This window comes from Rhipicephalus microplus, chromosome 5 (assembly GCF_043290135.1).
Source record: "Rhipicephalus microplus isolate Deutch F79 chromosome 5, USDA_Rmic, whole genome shotgun sequence".
Lineage (NCBI taxonomy): Eukaryota > Metazoa > Arthropoda > Arachnida > Ixodida > Ixodidae > Rhipicephalus > Rhipicephalus microplus.
Genome location: NC_134704.1, coordinates 132,718,765 through 132,734,518, shown reverse-complemented (window position 1 = coordinate 132,734,518; position 15,754 = coordinate 132,718,765). Strand labels below are relative to the sequence as shown.

The 15,754-nt window shown below is 46.0% G+C and overlaps 1 protein-coding gene across 4 annotated transcripts in view; it reads left to right on the top strand.

Annotated features, from left to right (window-relative positions):
- The window catches only part of Lmpt (four and a half LIM domains protein limpet), a 405,187-nt gene that overhangs the window by 137,569 nt on the left and 251,864 nt on the right, over positions 1–15,754 (top strand). The window contains exon 1 of one of the 4 annotated variants that reach the window (XM_037425049.2): positions 4,062–5,309. The exons of the other annotated variants lie outside the window; for them this stretch is intronic. Within the exon in view, the coding sequence (XP_037280946.2) occupies positions 4,077–5,309 (1,233 nt within the window). The 5' untranslated portion in view covers positions 4,062–4,076. Of the gene's footprint in view, positions 1–4,061; positions 5,310–15,754 lie in introns of those variants that run through there. 4 annotated transcript variants of the gene reach the window in all.

The following is a 15,754-nucleotide window of genomic DNA, read 5'->3' as shown; positions in this document are numbered from 1 at the left end:
CACACACACGCACGCACACGTACACACACACGCACACACACACACACACGCACGCACGCACGCACACACACACACACGCACACACACACACACACACACGCACGCACATGTACACACACACGCACACACAGACACACACATGCAGCCACGCAAGCACGCACGCACCTATACTGAACCCCATTTGATTTGTTTATGCACTGACATTAGTTTTGTGATCATTTGATCTTCTCTCCCTGCACGGCACAGATGGTTAGGGTGCTTGACTGCTGAACTCTAGGTCGCGGGTTCGACTCCGGCCACGGTGGGTCAGGGGCGTAACAGTGTACTCAATACCCGAGAACCGTATACCTGCAGCGCCTTAAAGCGCCCAAGACAGCCCTCCACTACTGCGTACCTCATAATTATACTGCATAGTTTTGGCACGCTTGTGAATGCCAAGATATTGTTTTGTTGTCCCCCAACTTAGCTTGTCAAGTACCGACGACATTGGTGTAGGTGGTATGGCACTCGAATGCTGAAACGCAGATCGCGGGATCGAATCGTGGCTGCGGATGCCGTATTTTGTATGGAGGTGAAAATGATTGAGGCCTGAGTACTTTGGGATGCCAGTGCATGTTAAGAAACACGTGATGTCTGAAAATTTCCGGAACCCACCACTGTGGCATCATCCGTAATCATGTCGTTGTTTAAGGACGTAACGTCCGAGGTTTTACTGCCAATACGAGGAAAGATTTAGGGTGAAGGAAATTGAACCATAATACTCTGCAGGAGGACTGGCACGTCAAAGCGACAGCTTGGAAAACGCCTACCAGTGCGAATGTTTCTGTAAAGTTAAACAACATCCCGCATGAAAATGTTGTAAGGGGAGAATGCGCGGATTTTATCGGTGTATTTGTCAATCTATTCGAATATCATAACGCTCCTAGCATGCTTTAAAAAAGAGACTGTGCATTTCAAGATCTATCTTCAGACTATCGTTTCGTACAACATACCAAGTGACTTTATGAAACTGTTATCATATGAGCCCGAAATAGCTTATTTAACGCTCAGCTTGTAGCAGGAACCATGGAACGAACCCGTCGATTCCATCTCAGAAAATTAAATCGTGCCATGCAATGTTTCAAGGAAAATTAAGAAGCTTGATTATTAATCACTTTTTATTCTAGATGCATACTTTACGGGTAAAACAACATGCCACAGATAATTTGGACTGCTTGTGCTTGCTGCCATAATATTGGAGGAGAAGGGAGGGAGAAAGCTAGTGGACAGGCAAGCTCGCGCCCACGTGTAAGGGACACTGAAGAGAGAAACGATTCTTCTCGCATTAGTAAATTAGTCATTTACAATTCCATATCCCCATGATTGCCGCGATACTACAAGCGAGAATGCCAGCAAAAAGAGAATGCGGATGGCGGCACCCCTCTCAAATTTTCGCCCGCGACGTCTCGATTGTACATTGACGGTGTCCAAAGGGCCCGCGCTGTTCCTAGTCGTCAACAATGAAGTATACTGCCCCGTGAAGTATTGTCCCGTGGGGCATTGTCCCGTGAGACATACACTTAACTAATCAATCTTAGGGAAATGTGGGAGCCATCTGCGCTTAAGTGCGAAAAATGCACTTCAAAATTCATGACAACAGGTGCCGAGTTTTCAGCGCGAAATTTGAAAATTAAAGTTGCACGTTGATTTTTCGTTTCTTAGTAAACTTATGACGGTCACGTTAACTTCATAATTGTACTCAGAGTGCAATTTATCTGTATAAATGGATTCATTGATTCACCATAGTGCTCTGTACCGGGGGTTGGGGGAGGGGTAATTCTGAGCCATAGCTTTACGTGTCAATGGAGCACGTCATCAATTCATTAGTTTCGCATACATTGCGATAGTCACCTTCATTTTAAACTCGACCCCTGAGGAAGGGGTGGGGTAGGAGAGATGGGCGAGGGACGGGCCCTGCAGTAAACGATTCTCCCTTTCCCTCCAACGGAAAATGCTGCGCACGCCTAGTTTTGTATAACAAATAAATTATCCGGGAATTGAACATTATGGCGAAGTGGAAGAGGATATTGAGAGGAGAAAGAAAGAGGGAGGTTGTCTAAGAGCTGTCTGAATTCGTTTAACGTTTCAACACACCACGATCCCGCGCCGGTCAAGATCTGGCGCCAAGCAGCGCGGAGTCCCTGGGCGGCTGGCTCCATCTCTAGAGCATCGCGCGAAGCCATGTTCCGTAGGCCGGCGCTCCGAATAGAAACACGAGCAAGAACCTCATCCCGCCGGCACCGGCGCGCACGCTAGCACGCGAACACGCGCCTCGCCTCTCTCCTCTCTCTCACACACACAACCACCTTGCCGATCCGGAATCCTGCCTCTCCGAGCGCTTCCAGCCTTTTTATTCTTGCTACTGTTTGCACGACTGGTGAGGCGCGGCCCGTCCACACAGCAGGGTGCCACACGGACCCCACCACCGCCACCGCCACCACCATCTCTTTTACTTTAAACTTTTGTAGCTCTGTTTAAGGCTCTTCGATTCACCTCTACTGTCCGGTAGTATTGGGCATTACTCCTGTACATTTTTCGTTTTTTTTTCTTTCAACCACCGCATCTTCCTTCACCGCACTGCCGATCTTCATCTTCCGTTCTTGCTTATTTCGTAGCAGCCGCGGCAGCAGCATAAAGGCGTGTAAGCGCATCTGTTCTTTCCCTTTCTCTCACTTCGTGCAACAGCCTCGCCCTCCTTTGGAAGCGCGGGTCCCCCCTCCACCCGTCCCGTCGTTGTGGTGGCTTCCTTCCCCACACCGTCCACGGTCATATCGGTTTGTTGGCCCGCGCGTGGCAGTTGCGTCCGATCAGATGAGGACGTCGCCGTTGCTGCACGAGAACTGCCGCCGAATCGCGGGCCACCTGTGAGCCAAGCTGTTTCCTCGTCTTCAGTGCCCCTGTCAGGTAACTACGACGCCGTTACTGGCGAGACGCTTCGTGGACGTCGCTCGTACATCTGCAGGTCTTCGTTTTACCTCTACTAGTGGGATAGTTGTGACTACAGCCGGTGTTCTCGCCTCCCTGGAGTTCTCCCTGCGAGAGTTCATCGCGCATGCTGTGCGGTGCTGTGGAAAGTGCATCCCGAGTGCAACTGGAACAACGTGCCTCAACTAGTGCCACCTCGCTTATTTGACGGATCGTGCAGCACACCTGGAGCCACGAAAAACGGAGCTGTTGTGTCGGTATTGCTTTGTGCGTACCTTTGACTTAGTTGAGTTTTGGCGCGTTTTGAATCACTGTATGATTCGGTCGATCCCGGTTTTTTTCCGAGTTTTCTGAACTTGAGCGGAAGCACATCTGCTGCTCCTCATCGTTCGTTGCTGATCGTCCGAGCGGACACTCCAGTGAAGTGGAATGAAATATATAGTTACCTGGCTTTCACATTCTTTACGTGTGACAGTGCAGGCTGCGCCTAATTGCAGTGCTATCGTCGGGAGTGAGCAGATGCGGCGAACCATCTGATTCTGTTCGGAGGATATCGGTACCGTCGTCGGGCTCGTCACGTCATCTATTGTCCGGTGGAAATCGGTCATCTTTCTGCAGCTGAGCCGGTGTCGGTTGCGTATCTAAGCGTGCCTTGTGTTTAACGTCATCGTGACGGCTGTTTGTGGGACTGTGTACTAAGCGTGGGGTTCTTTATTTCTCACGTGCACTTGTTTTCGAGTGCCGCACGTTCACCGGCGTGGTGCTACTTTTCATTCTTCTGTGTTGTGACATCAATCTACGTGTGTGCGGCCACTAGCTTTTCGTGTCAGTTCATCAGTGTGCGTCGGCATCGATGTACGGGGTAAAGCAGTGATCGAGTGTGTGACTTGACGAAACAGACGTGCTACGTGTTGCCGACACTGCATTTGTGTGGTTCTACTGATCGTCCGTCACTAAATGCAGTAGCGATCAGTGTGCCTGTATTGGCTTATGTATAGTGTCAAGAGCACTCCCGAGGTATAATCTGCGAGTCCACGACACGTGCTTGCATTTCACAAGGTGTCCATCGGGCAAAGAGGAAAAATAGTGGAAAAACATAGCAAAGGCGCATCATGTCACGCGCTGCCAGCAGTTCGACTGGCGACACCAAGTCCTTTTGGCGACGACCGAGGTTGTCATCGTCACAATGCAACGCAACAGGCGCGAGCCGTTTCTCGGGCCCAGCCATCCGAGTGGCTGCACCTACCTCCCAGATACCGTCGCAAAGGCTAGCGCCGTCGTCTCCTCATCAGCTGAGCTCGGACGAAGAGGACGAAGAGCTTCGTTCGTTCCTGACTATCCGGGAGCCGATTCCGCGCCACGCCGGAGTTAGTGTTGCTCGTCGTGGAGGTCGAGACGATTCGCCCTCTTCGCCGGCCAGTTCGTTCGACTCGACGCGTCTCTCTCCGTGGTCGACGCCCACGTCCCCTCGATGGTCAGGCTCCACCACGCCTCCGGGTTCCTCCAGTCTCGAGGGACACTCTCCGGGCTTCTCGGCGTCTTTGTCCTCGTCGCCCTTCTCGGACGCCAGCGTGGTTATTTCGTCCTCGTGTGGCACTCGCAAGCACACCCGTGGTGACTGTCACTTTCCAAAGTCCCTGCCGTCCTCCGCTTCGGCGTCGTCTTCTCCCGGCTGCAAGATGAACGCTCTCGGTGATCCTCCACCACCGTGCAACATCTGGTCAGGCGGCTTCAAGTGGCACGATCAAATAAGAGGAGGAACCTACAAGGACCGAGAAGAGTGTCTGCAAATATCGGACTTCTGGAAGTACGGACAGCATCGCCGTAGTAGCGACTTCAGTTCGGACGCGGAGTCCCGCAGAGGCGATGACGTCTTGAACTCTGGGCTCCAGGGTACTAGAAGGGCTTCCTCGTTCGACGCTCTCGAAGTTGAAAGCGACGACAGCTCTGTCGATGCCCTCCGAGGAGCCAGGCCCAAGCTGATTCTTCCGGTCCCTAAGCACTCGCCGCCAAAGAACAGCGGCTTTCCCGATCCGTCTAACCAAAAGCCGACTCGCTCTGGTCGTTCCGCGAGGCAGGATGATGATGGCGTGTGCTGCCATTGCAAGCTTCCTCCGAGCTTGTTACCCCTCGAATGCTGCGAGCAGGACGTGAGAAGCAAGGGTGACGCCGAAGAGCCGTTGGGGAGCTGCGTGGGATCTAAAAAGGGACTAAACTGGCCATGCACGCTGCAACCTCCTAACCAGCGTTGTCTGGACTGCCTCTACTCTGTTCCACTGTCCAGCGGCGCACAATGGGTGCAGGCATCTTGTGGCAAGTTCCCCTGGAACAGGCGCCGAGGATCGGTGGGTTCAGTTTGATTTTTCACGCACCAGTGGTCCGCATATGGCTTCAGCCGTGTATTTGCTTATAAATATGAGCCTCAGCTCTTCGCTTCTCGTTTGTCTGTGCGCTCTTCGTCTCCAGTACGAGGGAAGTGAGGTGCTTGCAACACGCCCTTCAATTTGCATTTCAGCAGGAATGAAAAACTGGCAAAACATGGTAATATCAGGTGGAATTATAATATTAAAGCATTCCACCTCGGCCAGCAAATTCCCTTTCATTAAATAATTTTCTTCCCGTTTGAATGAATGCATTCACATAGGTTTCAGTTGAGGAACTTGTTCTGTAAAGTGGAGCTTCACGAAATAGGCAATGTTTTTGTTTTTTTAAGAATTCGTTCCTGAGTAATTTTCTTGACAGCTTTATGCTGCAAACAAGTGACTAAGAATTCTTCTTTTTCGTGGATTGCGCTTTGTTTGAGGGTGTGGTTTGTGAAAGTGCTAAAGGCGAGCCGAGAGAAGGGAAGCCATAGTAATTAAAGTATTGTTACAATGACTAAGCTGACAGAGAGACGGCGTATGTACGTTCACTAAATAGATCGCAGAAAGAAGTCCTTGCCTGTCTGTGCAACGTTGTCGGCAGCTGAATGAGGTGATCTTATAATTTGGCGTTGTAAAGAGTTTGAACATTGGAAATCACTTGTTCGTTGCACTCAGAAGCATATATCACCTTGCAAAGCATGCATGCCGTAAGAACTAATATTTTATAACTCAACATTTCAAGGTCCACAGTTTTACGAATAGCCCGTTGGCTTGGCAACGCTGTACAGCTCGCGAAAAGCGCAATCTTATCTTCGTATACAGCTGTCATATCAAGAGAGTGTGGTTGGTATTCTACTCCATGCTCGCGTTTTAATTATGTGCTTGCCGAAAATCTAAAGGTCCTCACTCAAACCTCCTCCACAATTTTGAATGAACGCCTTGATTTTTGGTAAGACACTGATGATGCTAACAAACCAAAGGTGCACGAAACTGTGCTACTGAAAGATCTGCTGAGAACTTCCATCTCAGCGTGTCAGTACACAGGAAGGTTAGGCTATGTAAGAATGCTACTGCTACTGCTACTATTGCTACTACTACTACATCTACTACTACTACTACTACCACTACTACTACTACTACCACTACTACTACTACTACTACTACTACTACTACTAATATTATAATTATTATTATTATTAATTCCTTTATAATAAGTAGTGCCAGGAGCAGCAGAAGACCAAAGTGCTAAATACTACATGTCGCAGTCTTGCAGTCGGCGTATTGCAATTTTGACAGGACGCGGCATAACCGACTAAGCAAGTGAACATTTCCTCAAGAGGCAATGATGGCAATCGAGGTAGCCGAAAATGTACAGGTATCTCTCGGAACAACACCTCTTGTAACATTTTAATGTCACCCCTACGTATATATACACTTTTACGACGTTCCCTTATTGCTGAACGTCGCTAGTGGTCCTGGCAAGGCGTCAGCTTTGCCTGCTTGTTTCTTCTTCGAACGAAACCGCCAAGTTTTCGCCTGACTCTAGAAATTAAGCCACCTTGGTGGCGGAGGATGCCGCGTCTGCGTTTTTCTTGGAATAAGCTGTCCGACTCCGCTTATTCCGGTTCCTTATCTGCACACGCTCTTGCTTGTTTCTATTTTGTCCCCTTTTATTAGTGAGGACGGTGGCGCTATTTGCTACTTATATTCATTTTTTTCCCTGGTTGTTGTGGAAGTAGTGTGAACCTAACGCAAAAGAAGAAAATTATGCAGTGCCTCGTTTAGTGCGAGACCTTGACGCTGACAGCTGCAGAGTTGAGCTCTTAATCGCACGTTATTTCGGGGAAAGCTAATTGCTTTCCCCATGCTGCTTACGTGCAGTGAAAGTTTTTCGTAACCATCTAATCATGTTACCACAAACGCCACTGTTCTTTTTCCTTTTTGTCTCTCTCTTTCATCGTGTCCCTACTGGCGCAATTTACACTATGAGCTAAGGGCATAGAGTACGAAGCCATTCAATTGAACGGTGTCCTCACAGGCTGATTACTGTATTTCGGGCCTTGCAACAATCGGAGAAGTATAAAGTTCTTCGTCTGAATAATAATAATAATAATAATAATAATAATAATAATAATAATAATAATAATAATAATAATAATAATAATAATAATAATAATAATAATAATAATAATGCATCATTACAGTAATAGTGATAATAATTTAGGTCTAACGTCCCATATCTACTATGTGGTTATTAGAGACGCCGTAATGGAGGGCTCTGGAAATTTTGACTTCCTGGTGTTTTTTAACGTACACCTAAATCTAAGCACACAGGCCTCAAACATCGTCGCCTCGCCCCGCCGTGGTGGTCTAGTGGCTAAGGTACTCGGCTGCTGACCCGCAGGTCGCGGGATCAAACCCGGCTGCAGCGGCTGCATTTTCGATGGAGGCGAAAATGCTGTAGGCCCGTGTGCTCAGATTTGCGTGCACGTTAAGGAACCCCAGGTGGCCGAAATCTCTGGGGCCCTTCACTACAGCGTCTATCATAATCACATGGTGGTTTTGGGACGTTAAACCCCACATATCAATCAATCAATCAATCAATCAATCAATCAATCAATCAATCAATCAATCAATCAACAAACCAACATTTTCGCTTCCTCCGCAAGTGCACCTGCCGCAGCCGGGTTTGGATTTGTTCACCTTTGGGTTAGTAATCGACCGCCATAGTCACTAGACCACCGCGACGGGGCAAAGTTCCACGTTATGAACAACTGTGCCGTGCTAAGAACATTTAAGCTCGGAATGTAATATATATCTAGAACGTTGTCTCATAATCGAATGCTTCACAAGCAGTGTTCCATCGACCCAATTCGTTGTATATTCGCAGAACTCATGGTTTTTTTTTTATTTTCTTATGCCATAGCTGTGGAAGGAGCCCCAGTACACGCGTTAGTGCTCAAAATGTTTTGCCATTAACGTCGATGTCAATCACTCAGAGAATTATGTTACTTACGAAACTCGTTTGCATGTGCCCTGTCGTTACGTAATGGCAGGAAAACGCAGTAAGTACGTCCTGGAAGAAATTTTGTCATCTTTAAAAAAAAAAAAAAAACGCCAGGCCTGCGCGGAAGGCGCCGCACAATCACAGCGAAAGCTACAAGAGCAGCCTTTCAGACCCATTTCTAAACACTCATCGCGTTATTGCTGCACAAGCGAACTGGCTGGGTACCCATTATGGCATTAATAATAATAATAATATTAGTTTCCGGGTAGACCAGCATTCGCTATGCTATTTCTCATCAATCTTCTGAGAAGCGTTGTATTCGTTAAACACTTGCAAGAAATTTTGTGCGAATTGTTCACGCAGTGGCTGACGAAGATGAGGAATTATGCGTGTAGTGGGTATGTGTCACAGTTAATAGGGGAACAAGAACAAGCTGTTCTAATGGGTTGTAGCATTGGACGACCCACTTGTTACGCCATTCGCATTGTGTGACGCCTCGGTTTTTTTTTTTTGCTGTTCTAAAACGGTCTATTACTCATATTAAGGCAGTTCCTTTTCCGACATCAAACCTGCCTAAGGCCAGTTTGCCTACAATGCCCAAGCACTAGCGTCGCTCAGTGGTAGAACGCCAAGCTGGCAAGCAGCGGAACCGGGCTCGAGCCCCACTGTGTCCTTGGTGCTACGTTTATTTTTCTTATTTCGCAATAGTAACGGACACCATTGGTGGCAGTGGTGTAAAACTATGGCGCAGCGCGTGACCTGAGTTTCGATCTCATAACAGCTTTCGATGCAAAATAAACGAAGCCTGTACTAAGCTGCGCAAAGCTTGAAGCCGCCGAATTGTGCGATTTTGATGACTAGTCTGGCTTCTTCAAGGTGGTTTCTTAGCTTTGGCTAGGTGATGCATGTTGTCTGCAAATTGCTTCTAGGTCGTTGCTAGGCTCTAGCTAGGCGATGCAAGATTTCTTCCAGGTTAATTCCCAGTGCAGAGAGGTTCGCGTTAAACCACTTATATAGAGTGACAGACACGACGCGGGCGTCCAAACTGCAGTGACGGGAACTCGCGCTGGAACCGAGCGTTCGCACCTCTCGCAAATCCATGGGTGCGTAGTCGTTGGCCGTCCATCGTATCGGGGTCTTCTCGCTGTCTCCGTTGCCTTTCACATTACGCAACATTCTCTCGTGGTACGTACTCAGTGGATTCGGCAATCACTTCTCAGTCATTCTTCTTGTCTTGTTGCCTAAAAGATTTTCGCTCATACCCACTAGGGAGATTGACCTTGTGGGGATGAGTCTGTTTGCTTGTTTGCTCGTTTATCGCTTTCATTTGCTTGCTTGCTTGCTTGTTCCTTTTTTTTGTGGCTCTCACCCCCTAAGGGGGACTGGCCAAGAGGCCGGTAGTTAATGCAAGTCAATACCTATAGATTTTCTAGACTAGGGAAACATGATTACTGTGTTTTGACTGTGAAATTGATTTGGCGCAACGTTACAAAAGAAAAAAAAAGAAAAAAAGGGGGGAGAGAAATAATAGATTTTGTTGAATATCTGAGGTGGAATCGTTATATGAAATTCTCCTGAAAGTTGAATCATTACAGTGTATCAGCTAAATAATAAGTGGTAGTGTGGCTAGTAAAATTCGAGAGCTGATCGCTGACTCAGCAAGGTAATCTTCTTGTGTTATATATGAAATCGCAGAGAGCCCCGCAGATGTTTCTGTCGCTGTGTCCCAATGGCCCCAAAAGACAAAATATTGGGAGCATTAAGTGATATTCCTAATTTTCTGAATAAAATTTCGAAGCAGTTTTTTCTTTGATTTTTTAAATGGTGACATGTGATAAGAAAATGGTCGATATGTTCAGGTTCGTTACAGCTTGAGCACAGAGGAGATGGCGCCAGACCAGACCTGTTTAAGTAGAAATTAAGAGGTGGTACACGGCAACGTAATTTTGTTATCAAGACTTCCAATTTACGCGTGGGACACCATTTATTATTCCATGTGAAGTGCAGGTGCGAGAAATCTGGATTCGAAAACATGATTTTTGATGAGTCTTCACGAAGGGAAAGCTTTCTAAACCTCGCTGCTGTTACATAAGCTGTAGGAGGCATGATTGGCACAATCGAAAGATCAAGAGATGTTCGCGCAAGTGTGTCATTTTGTGGCATTACTGTTCCCTTCTTCCTCCTTCATGCCACGGTCGCTCAACCATCGGTGCTAATATAGGTTGTTTATTGGCCTAGAAGGGTTGCCTACGCATTTACGCGAGAACATTGGGTGGATAGGCTAACTTCAAGACCGAGTAAGTGCGCAAGTTATGTTATGAGATTGCTAGAAAAAGTTAACGTCTGAGCGAGTTGCTAAGAATTTCCCAGAAATGGCCTGAAGCTTGGTTTCGGGAGGAACATGCCGGCTTCGTTGTATTTAGCATGGTCTGTTCTTCGTAGGATTCTAAACACGCCAGTTTCGTGTTTAGAAAATAGCTTCGGCATGGTTCCAGAAGGACGTGACATGCCTCGATGTATTTTTTATACGATGACAAGGGACCTCCGAGTGTTATAGGCCAGAATCTTTGTAATAATAATAATAATAATAATAATAATAATAATAATAATAATAATAATAATAATAATAATAATAATAATAATAATAATAATAATAATAATAATAATAATAATAATAATAATAATAATAATAATAATAATAATAATAATATTAATAATAATAATAATAATAATAATAATAATAATAATATAATAAAGCTTTCAGTCAGTACAAGTTATTATTTACATGGAAGTGAACCAAAACAACGAGCGTTGGTTCATGGAAGCGGTACACATGCATTGCCATGCATTCGAACTAAAACACACACACACACACACACACACACACACACACACACACACACACACACACACACACACACACACACACACACACACACACACACACAGTGCTGACACAGTGTGCGAAATGTTGCTTTCGAGGCGCGGTGCGTCTGCGCGACGCCATCAGCTGGACGCAGCCAGTGGCAGGCGGCTACACTTTAGAAATATAAGCGATAGCCACGCAAGACACGTTTGTCTTCTGCGTTGAGCCGGCTCTCGCGAAAATACGGCTCGCGTCTTGTAGCAGCGGAGAAAGTCGCCTTACGAGCCAACTATAGCCGCAGTTACGTGCTAAACGGCCATAAGCGTCGCCGCCAGACGAAGCTGGAGCGTGCTTTTTTACAGCACCCGGATTTCGGCGCAGCCGCCCTTGTTTTCTGTTCGTCCACGGCGCTCGAAGAAGAAGTCGCGAGCTGCTACCGCGTAGAGGAAGCCGACAGCCGCGTCGGAGCAGGTTTTGTGGATCCCCTTACATCTCCTCTGCGCCTTGGGTCATTTTGTTTCTATGCGTGGTTTTTTGCTGTTGTGGTTCTCCCGATCAGCCGCTGCAGCGTACAAGGCGATTCGGCTTGCCGAGCCTTAACAACAGAACGAAGACAGAGCCGCGTGCGTCTCGGCAACACTGTGCACTGTGGAAGGTTCGAAAGGGCGTGTGGGTTGAGGGTGCTGCTGCAATGTTCGAAAGTAAAGTGGGGCTGATTCAAGACAAGCTTTCTAGCGCCACAAGCGAATTTAAGTCGTTTTAGCGATTCTATATATATATATATATATATATATATATATATATATATATATATATATATATATATATACGTAGCAGGGGAAGAAGTCCACCAGCTAGAAAGCTTCTCTAGAATCAGCACAACTTATCGATTATTGTTAACGTGTTTCGGCGTACGTCATATATATATATATATATATATATATATATATATATATATATATATATATATATATATATATATATATATATATATATATATATATATATATATATATATATATATATATATATATATATATATATATATATTTCTGCTGCATGCATTCATAGCAAAGCGAAGCGACACTTGTTGAGTTACTTGCCCTAATGAACCGCGCGAAACGTCTTTTAACCAATTTGTGACTCCTCTTAGTAAGGAAAACTGAAATTAGCATAAGACGCTTCAAATGGTGGCAACTGTTGTTGTTACGTGACGTTGATAACGGTTAACAGCGTGCTATGAGATATGAGAGAATAGAAGAAAATATTATTTACAATAATTTGTGTTTTGCGCCCCAAAACCACAATAAGATCATTAGGGACGCCATAATGGACGGCTCGCAAAATTTCGACCATCTAGTGTCTTTTAACGAGCATTCATATCGCACAGCAAACGTACCTCTGGTATTCTGCGCCAAAATGCTACCGCCGCAGCCGGTATCGAACCCGTGACCTTCCAGTCAGCAGCCGAAGACTTTAACTACTGAACCATTACGGAGAACAAAGAAACAAAGAGTGTTACGAGTTTTAAATATCTTGAGGTGATCTGACTGTAGGAAGAAAATGAACCGCGCTTACACTTTGGACACTCTGGAACATGCAGGGGCAAAGCGAGGACAAATTACAACACGTGCTAAACAGAGTATGAAGCTCATATACACTCCGCATTTACGGATGCTTAGTTATTTAAATGAGTACCCATTCTTATGCAACGGGTCACCGTAAGTGACAACGCCGATAAAGGTCGACAGCGGCTTCAATTTCGAGGATTTGTAGAAGATAGCTGTTAAATATTGGGAATCGTATTTTGAAGTGATGTCACTAAGCAGGATGCGTGGTACTGTTCCAATATACGGGCTACGTGGCTTCGACAGAGATATGTTTTACGTTAATTTCATTTCTGAAATTTTAATGTCTTGAATAATGTGACAGCTTACTTTCTTGTCTGTATTCTGATCGAACGCGTAATAACTGAGCCTGTATGCCTCTAAAAGCGATAACCTGTCTGGACACAGCGTGACGCTATACTCCAGCTGATACAGTAACTACAATAAGGGTGTTCTTGATGGTAGTAATTTTTTCCTAAGGGTCATGCAGTGCTGAACGCGCACACGTGATCGAAGTTCTGTGCGGCCACTGCGGCAGTGCACGGCTTTATTGGGACGCGGCATTGGTTCCTTGACCTTGTGCGCAAGCGGTCCTGCTTAGTTCGTCTCCTCCAGCGTGCGCCTGGCGTGATGTTATTCTTCCTCTCCATCTAAACCACCTTCTCCTCTCTCAATAGCTGACCAGATCGCGGGGAAAGGGGAAGCCCACCTCTTTTGGGACAACAAAAGCGCCGCTGTTGTTGCGCGAGGGGCGCGCCACGGGACGCGTGGGATACTGAACGAACAGACGAGCGTGGGTTGCTCGAAGGCCCGGCGTGATTCGGGCGCCGTCTCGCGACGTGGGACTGCCTGTAAAGACTGGGTAAACGCGGTGTGTTTCATCTACCACGGTCGTACGTCATCAGTGCCTGACCTCCGCAAATGGATGAACGAAAAAGGGTTCAGCGCGTACATGCGCGTGTGCTTCTCTGCGTATTCTCTACAGCGTTTTTTATTCTTCCTCTCTATCTCTTTACACAACAACAGGATGACGAATATTTGGCTTCGCTTAGTCTGTCATCTATTCGTCTGTTGCTTGTTGCTCCTTTATCACACGCGTGCTACACTCGCAGGGTTCTCACGTGTAGTTAATGCTCACCGCCACGTTATACTTTCATGGGTTATACTTTCAAACTTAACGTTGAGAGTTATACTAAAACCACCTTTGTAGATGATTCATGCATCTAGGAGATACTAATTCAAAACAATATTTATTGCAGTCCCCCATCCAGTTAATTCAGGGTGAGTCATGGTTTTTTTTTAGTGATCGAAGTGGAAATGTTTGTATTGAAAAGTTGTGGGTAATTGTATTTCTACATTGTTCGTCCTCGAAAGAATTTGTCTAGGAGCACCATGCTCCGAGGTATCGAACTAAAAGGTTTAATTGCAGTTCAGATGATAAAGCATGAAAAACAGCGGCAGCTGGTTTGAAGACCCTGCGTGACGGTATTAAAACGCGCCTGGCGTTTATTCTGACAGTGGCTCGAAGGCATAGGCAAAGATTATGATGGTCACCCTTATACTACAGGCTGCTGATAACAGCTCGGATAAGAGATCGGTACTGACTGCTTCGCATGCGTAACCATGAGAACCACAATTAAACTCTGCTGTGCGACATCTCTGACTATGGACACGCTGGTAAAATTCTTCCACGTGGATTAGTGTAGCAACGCGTCTGCCTCCTAATTTTTAATACAAACTACATGCCTTCTTATTGAAGTCACTAAGAAGTTGATTATTCAATCTCGGTGAATAGGGTGGCAGGCTGCAATAACTATAGTCTCAGACGAAGACCCTAGATACATAACATATCTGCAAAAGTGTTCTTTATGTTGCTGGCACGGCTGAACTTTAAGTTAATCATGAAGCTTTCTTTTGATCGCCCTGTATATATTTGTGTGGGTCGTAATCTTGGCATGTGCGATATGATACTTGCGTGTTTCTAGAGCTAAGACACGTCTATCAGCTTTTATTAATCTGAAAGTTGTTGTTTTTCTCTGGCATCATACAATGAGCATGAGCGTAAGAGTCTCCAAAAAAAAAAATCGAGAAAGTACAGTGGAAATTCAATACCAAGTGTAGGATATTTTCCCCTAAAAGCTAGATATCGTTTATAAAAATTACATGGTGCAATCATAGGACGACCTACATGTGACGTTCAGTGACGTCATCCAGCACACAGGACAAATATGGTGATTGTGTCATAACGACGTCCCAAAACATTGATGATTGCTGGCGTCATGATGACATGTGGTGACGACGTCATCAGGATACGTTTAGTTTTTTGGTCTCCCGTGTTGATGCCGACGGTTAAGTTTCTCGTTTGATGAGCTATCTCGAGTTTGATGAGCCTTGGCTTAAAAAGTCGCCATATGTTGATTGCTATCGATGCGTCAATGCCAATAATACGGCATCACGCAGTTTGCTGGTCTGATTAAAGTTCTGCGCAGTCTGTTTGAACTAAGTGCCCCAAAACGCATTACTTCCCACAACTGCAGAGATGACGTGGCTGCCATGAGCATGGCGACGTGAGGTGGTATCGGGGTCTGGCACAACACGTTATGCGTTATATCTCATGGTTCACAAGTCCGAACATAGCTACGTCGCGCTGCACGCGACTTTCTGATACCATGCTTAAGCTTCGCTTTTAAAAGAACGTTGGTTCCTTACAATCGGAAAAGAGAAAACTGGGTGTGGTAGTTTCCTGCTAATTTCGCAAGGTTAGATTTGCATGGAACCGACGATACCCTAATCCTAATCCTGAGCATTGCGCGTAACGTGCAGCCGGCACCTCTAAAGCTAGCTTCTTCACAATGAGTAATGCCATGCGGAGAAGCCTTCTTTTTTGACGTTATGTATTTTAGGCGGCGACACTGGGGCTTTGGGCGAGTACCGTGTGATCTACTTT